Here is a 6,584-nt window from a genome sequence, read left to right as displayed (position 1 = left end):
AGCCTTTACGGCTGCAGTATTTCTTGCTTGTGAGCCAGAGCAAATCAGATTTTGAATTTGAGCTACTTTGTCAATGTTATGCCCCAGATGAATCTCCGCCCATAATATGCTACTGATAATGTGATATCAGAACAATAATCATGCCATCTTGGTTGGAAGGTCCCAAAAATGGATGCACATTGCTGTATGCTAGTACCATAAATATATTTTGATCCCAAAACTGAACAAGACTAGACAAATATAAAAAGATAGTAGTGTCTAACAGTTTTAGCATTAAATTGTGAAAGTGTGAGAAACTGACACCCCCAAAAAGGTTTCAAATTGCCTCTTGATAGGTGGTGGATAGATGGTAGCAAAGCACTACTTTTGACGAAACAAAAAGAAAACTAAGCTCACTTCAGTGTTGTTCCTTGGCACAAAAATGCCACAAGGTGCCTCCAAATACTTTCATTGCTTTGTTTTTTTTTTTTCAGCAAATAGAGGATAGGTTTCAAAAAAGTGAATACACACATGTTGTCCATGAATATGAGGTGGTTCAGTGTACACATATAAAGATTCCTTCTAGACATTCATGCCAATAATGCTTTCCACTGTTGAATCTTTTAAACTACATTCTTATTATTTTTAATTCCGAGACATACATCTCAGAATGCAGGCCGACGACTCTCGGTTCCCGGTGCCAAAAGAGAAAGTGTATGTTCAGAAGACCAAAGTCAGGTCATTGCACACGCCAATTAGACGCATTGTTTTGGCATCATGGTGCTGTTGTGGCATTCCATAGTTTGACTTTCCAAAAGGAAGAAGAGCCATTGGTTGAATCCCACTCATGACGTGTTTATTATCGCTGAAGCCTTAATTGTCTTTGTCTTGTTACTTGTCATCTTCAAGGATTCAATACTAATTACTGAAGCACTTTGTACTGAGTTGAGTATGTGAGAATGTAATCTACATTGTGTGCTTGAGTGATTTTGAGATCATGTAACCTACATAAGTGCTGAGAGCCCTTTATTTTCATACAGTTACAGTTCCCCTGCAGTAATCTTTTTTTTTTTTTTATCATAAGCGCCATAAGCTAGCACCAATTGCAAATCAATATAAGGAACTAGAATCCCTACGCAACTGCACATCACAATGGTTAATAAAATGTGAAACAAACTGAAGAGGCAGCGTTTGTATTATGTGAAGTAAACAGACATTTGCTGGAAAAACGTGCTCCTCTCCTGACTACAAATAATGAGACATTGTGCAAATAATAAATTAGTGACAATGCATTATAACAATGACTGTGCCAATCACATTTTTTGCACCCGAGTCCAAGCCAAAGTCGATGTGTGTGTCGTAGTTAAACTAGAATGAGTCAAGACTATTGTGTAGTTCAATGGGGGGGCATGCGAGGTGTTTTCAGGCAGAAGTGTGGAGAGATTAGTAGAAAATTAGTACATTACAAATGTTTTCTCACTAATGTGGCAAAACAATTACTATCTCCTCATTATTCACAGTGTGTATTAGTACAGTGGATATAAAAAGCTGACACAACCCTGTTGAAATGTAAAGTTTTAGTGAAAAATTAGACCAATAAATAATTTTACCTATTTTTCTAATGAAAAAAGATAAATGTTTTTTTTTTTTTTTTTTTTTTTTTTAGGAGAGGCAATACAACAAACAACAAAGATAATGTGGTGGACACATCTGTTTATATCTTCTCATGTGGTTTTTCTCATCGGAAACAATTTAAACTGCCTCTGATGAACCCTCCAAAAAACTCAGCTGATCTAGTCGGGCTTTTCCAACATTTTTGTTTTGACCAAACACTAACGAGTATTTGGAACTTTTCATACTTTATCTACCTCCACCTTGAGTTTAGGCCCCATATGGAGAATAGTAAAATAGCCTCATAGCATGCTACTGCTTTGTTTTAAGTTTGCAGATCTTAGTCGTGTTCTTATTTTTTTTTTTTTTACATTTGAGCAAGGGTGTTTCGACTTTTTATGTCCACTGTATTGCGATATGGTATCATTTTTTGCAGCAACTAAACTTGCTTTAATCATTTAGTGAGTGTCATAAATTTAACAGATGAATTTAGTTTGTTCTTCATTCAATGGCTGGACAGCATCCCATAACTACACATTCTCTGCTCACTATTCATCTAATTTCCTTTTAATTGAAATTCATATACAGTATACAACATTACAACTTAATATAAATCCTTTCTGTCCCCACGTTCAGCCAACACATTTGTATAGATGCAAGATGAGCGAGCACAGGGTCACTACTCCACTGAGCACAGTCCAGTGCGTTACTGACAATATTCCCTTTAACTCTTTAGTGGAGCGCGTCCAGTACCGAGTGTTCTTATTATGCCCATGTTGCATTATAATGGGAACCCATGTATAAACTTTTTTTATGTTCCAAAATGTCTGTGTTTATGTGTAAAATGAAGCACATATGCTAGATGTGCAATAAATGTATGCATGTTGTTGTGAATATTGTGAATGGAAATGATCCAAGACAGTGCGGTTGTTGATCATGTGACCAAAGTAGCCAGTGCTGAGTCTCCAAGTTCCGCTATGTATGTTATTTTCTAGAACGGCCTGAATATTTTATTTTTCTTGACATTATTTTTTTACTTCATTGCAAATGAATATTTCCCTATTTACTATGGAATTTTAAATGATGGGGTCTCATTCTAGTTCTGGATGTTGACAGCATGCCCTCATTATCACCGTAAAATATGTACAAGTATAAACAATTTCATTTATACAAAATTGGGTATATGTAACGTTTTAAGTTTGCATCCGAACATGCAAATTGATGCTGCTGTTAACCTAATTTTAGGATACCTAATTAGAAATTATAGGGAAAAGATGAAGCTACAATGAGAGACATGCAAGGTCATTATATTATTCAAAATCCTGCAAAGTAGCAATAAAATTTGGTTCTGAATCTTTTTTGGGGGGTCAGGCTCGACAAACATTTTATGAACATTTTCCACAAAGATTTGTTTTGTCTTGTCTTTCATTCAGACATTTGTATTAAACTCCAGAATGTGATTAGCTATATTCTGGCATTCGTGAAGAAGGTTCCATTTCAAGTTGTCCACATAATTGTGCAAAAAATAAAGCCTTTGCAATATAAAAAGGGTACTGGTTCCATATTTAGGTTAAAAGCTGAATACGGTACATCTGCTATCTGTTGGTGGAACGCGTAATGACAGCTTCAACTCGTAGATGCTCTGGCAGCGTGTTTTACAGACCACTCAAATTTATTATGTCGGGTAAAATGTGTCATCATGGCAAATGCTTACCGCTTCCAAAACAATATGGTAATTAAATGGTTTTACCTGACTATTCAATTTGAGATGATGCAAATTGTACTTGACCATTGATTACTCATTTTACCGGAGAAAGAAAAATAAATAAATGAACATTTATAGGTTAACAGTACTTTAATATATACATTGTAAAAATAGTAAAAGAGTACAAAATATAAACGTACGTAAACAGAACATAAAAATGCTAAGAATTAAAAAAAACAACAATACATGACAGACTACTGTGTTCACCTGCCTTTTAGCTACTGTGCAAAACTAATATAAATGTCTTGCTTGGCATCATTTTATTGCATCTTGGTGCCAAGAAACTACAGAGGTGCCTTGAGAGACTAGTTTAATTTGTTCCATGAGCATGCACATATCATCTCTCCCATTGAAATGAATGAAAATGCCATCAATCATTTCCCCCCCCAAAAAAATCATTGTGTTTCTGAATGAGAAAAAATAGGTTGTGTACGCCTTGGCCACCTGGAGTGACTATAATATACGTATATTATAGTATATGAGTACTGCACTGAAGGTTCAGCTCCTCTCTTGGCCTCTCGATACGGCAGTGATATTCCTTCCTCTTCACAGTGGAAAAATATCTCTGTGAGTTTATCTGTCTACATGTGTTACTGCACTGTTTGTTATCATATATTCTGTGCTTAATCAAAGGAAAGCAACACTGTGACAGATGCTAACTGTTAGCATGTGCGCCGATGGATGGAGTTTCCCATTGAATGTTAGCATTAAGACAGCGGAGACTATGCAGTTGTTTTGAATACACAATATGTACTTTGCTTTGTTTCATGTAGAGTTTGGCAATAACCTTCAGCTGAGAGTGGCAATAAACAGCTTGGAGCCTCTGTTTTGAAGATTATTTTCTACTATTTCTTTGTCCCTATCCAATGTGAACAATTGGGGGAACACTAATCGTAATTCAAAACGTGTAAAAGGAGTGGGACTCTAATATGTTTTCCCAAACAGTCCAAGTTTTGCTCCTCAAAAGCGATCATTCGGATTGTTATTTTGCTTCTTCATTTCCCGCACGCTACGGAAAGCTCTGACGGCCAACACGGCCCCGAAGATGAACACAAAGACACCCAGCACGCCAAAGAGACCCCCGGCAATGTCCGCGCCATGAAACTTGCACTCGAAGCCCTTGTGACCTTTGCTCTTGTACATGCGCTCTCTCTCCTGACAGATGGGGTTGTTGTAGTTCTCCTGCAGTTTGATAAAGAAGAAAGCCAGCGCGGCGATGTAGCCCAAACCGATGAGAAGGTTGACCAGAGCTTCTCCCAAGAGCACGGGCGGGTAGCGGTATGGCACTCGGAAAATACCCAGGGCGAGCATGGCCAGGGCGTAGATCATGACTATCCCGCCGCACGCCATTGCAAAGGCGTACGGAGGTCTCTTGAGCTGATGGAACATCCTGTCCAGCTCCTTCACACGGTCTGCTTCAGCACCTTGGAAGGCACCAGCTCCCCCGAAGTGATAGTGGTAGATGCCGCCCAAGCTGGCGAGGTCACGGTAGCCGCCATTGTTGCTGTGAGGCACGCCGGCGCAGATGATGAGGAGAAGATTGACAAACACCTCCATCAGCTGGCAAAGGCCTGGAACAGTCATGAGAAGCAAATTTTTGATGTAAGGAAGGAAGGAATACTTTCCCTATGCACTAGAAGCCAAGCCCAAGCTGGAAGATACAGTGGGCGGTTCTATCTTCTTGTCATCACACAACACAACTGACCTCGGCTAGTGAGGATATATCGAAGATTGTAAAGAGCTTCTCTGGGTTGTCGCTCATGATATTCATCATCAGAGGAATACACTGAAGGCTGTCCATATCTGTGAAGAACACGTGGACTAAATTTAGCTACACAACATTCTGTATACAGGACAAGATTTTTTTCCCCCATTGTTTTATATTTGTTGGCCATGGAAGCTCGTGTATGAATGTGCTTATGATGTTTTTCAATTGTTTGACAAAGTGATTAAAAACACACCAGTGCCTACGCCCATCCTTCACCATTGATTATCTTCTATATTAATATTAGTATATATTATACTTCTTTGTTTATATTACCTTGATTGTACACTCTGTAACATACATGCAGTAACTAACATTTGTCCTTGTGGGAAAATGATTGCACATAATTTGTAATTCAAATGATTTGATTGATCGTTTCAGCCCTTGTGACCACAGTATGAGTCGTTTTACAGCGTCACCGAGACCAACTGCTTGACAGTCTGTGTGTTACTGTATCTGGTTGCTTACAGTGTTGAGGGTCCTTGATGATGGTGGTCTGTGAAAGCAGGTTGAGAGGGATTTGTCATGTCCCTCTGTCTGGGCCTCCTGTCACCAGCAGAGATTCTCTCGCCAGCGAGTCTGGGCTTTTCTTTGTGATCTCTGCTGTCATACTTATTGAAATGCTTCACGCTGTGAGATGAATCCTTGTCTCTACTCTTGTAATCTGCATACGCATCTCTCCTCGGTTGGTATCCGCCCCTCTCTGGCATCTTCAATTGAGGACATACATTCGAATGCATTAACACTTGAGCAAAACACATAGTATTAGAGTAGTTGACAATGATAAAGATCAATAGCTGGCTGAGTGCTTTAGTTCACGGTTAGGATTGAAATTCCAATATTAAATTTCAAAACATTTTTTAAATTCAACATTAATCCCATACCTGCATCAAATTAGCCTTGGCAAAAACATCTTTTTTAATTTAATATTAATCCCATATCCTATGTCTTTAAATTGTGCAGGTGTACACAATGAATTGTCTAGTGAATGAGAATTAATATGAATTCACAAAACATACAAAGCACAATTAGTCTACATTCGGTACAAAGTATTTTTCTTTTTGTTCGTTTCAGGAGGCCAGTATGTAGTGACGTGGTCGTAGTTTTTCATAAAGCGAGATCGGGTCAGATCTCACAGTGTGCAGTGTTCGTTTAAGTTAAAGCTTAGTGTAAAAGTCCCCTACCTTAGTCTGTGTGAAAAGTAAATTTTGGGCGGTGTACTTTTACGTTTATACAAAACAAAAACAATAACAGTAGAATATGGCGTTTACTTCCGGGTTTGAAGGCTCACCTGTGGCGGACCACGCCCACCGGATTTTTATCGACAGCTACATTTGGATCCACAAAATAAAAGCAATAATAATAATAATTATTATTATTATTATGCTCCCCAATTCGTGTTGTACTTAAGTATTAAAGAGGCTTTGTGGATTGGTAAATTTTGAAACTTGCACACGAGGGGTT

At 38.3% G+C, this 6,584-nt stretch overlaps 1 protein-coding gene across 1 annotated transcript; it reads right to left on the bottom strand.

Moving 5' to 3' along the window:
* Positions 1–3,310: 3,310 nt before the first annotated feature.
* Positions 3,311–6,420, bottom strand: marveld3 (MARVEL domain containing 3). The gene is made up of 4 exons (XM_085907913.1): positions 6,305–6,420; positions 5,589–5,830; positions 5,061–5,158; positions 3,311–4,926 (listed from the first exon to the last, which is right to left on the bottom strand). The coding sequence occupies exons 2-4, from the start codon at positions 5,828–5,830 to the stop codon at positions 4,316–4,318; spliced, it is 951 nt and encodes a 316-aa protein (XP_085764039.1). The 5' UTR covers positions 6,305–6,420; the 3' UTR covers positions 3,311–4,315.
* Between the last annotated feature and the right edge of the window lie 164 nt (positions 6,421–6,584).

Source organism: Syngnathus leptorhynchus, chromosome 3 (assembly GCF_054491065.1).
Source record: "Syngnathus leptorhynchus isolate UIUO chromosome 3, UIUO_Slep, whole genome shotgun sequence".
NCBI classification, from domain to species: Eukaryota; Metazoa; Chordata; class Actinopteri; order Syngnathiformes; family Syngnathidae; genus Syngnathus; species Syngnathus leptorhynchus.
The sequence above is the reverse complement of the archived record's forward strand: the minus strand, read 5'-3'. Positions and strand labels throughout refer to the sequence as shown.

Coding starts and splice junctions, on each gene's coding strand:
- marveld3 (XM_085907913.1), bottom strand. CDS start 5,830: ATGCCAGAGAGGGGCGGATACCAACCGAGGAGAGATGCGTATGCAGAT. Junction 5,159..5,588: donor CATCAAGGACCCTCAACACT/GTAAGCAACCAG, acceptor TGTTCTTCACAG/ATATGGACAGCCTTCAGTGT. Junction 4,927..5,060: donor ATATATCCTCACTAGCCGAG/GTCAGTTGTGTT, acceptor TGACTGTTCCAG/GCCTTTGCCAGCTGATGGAG.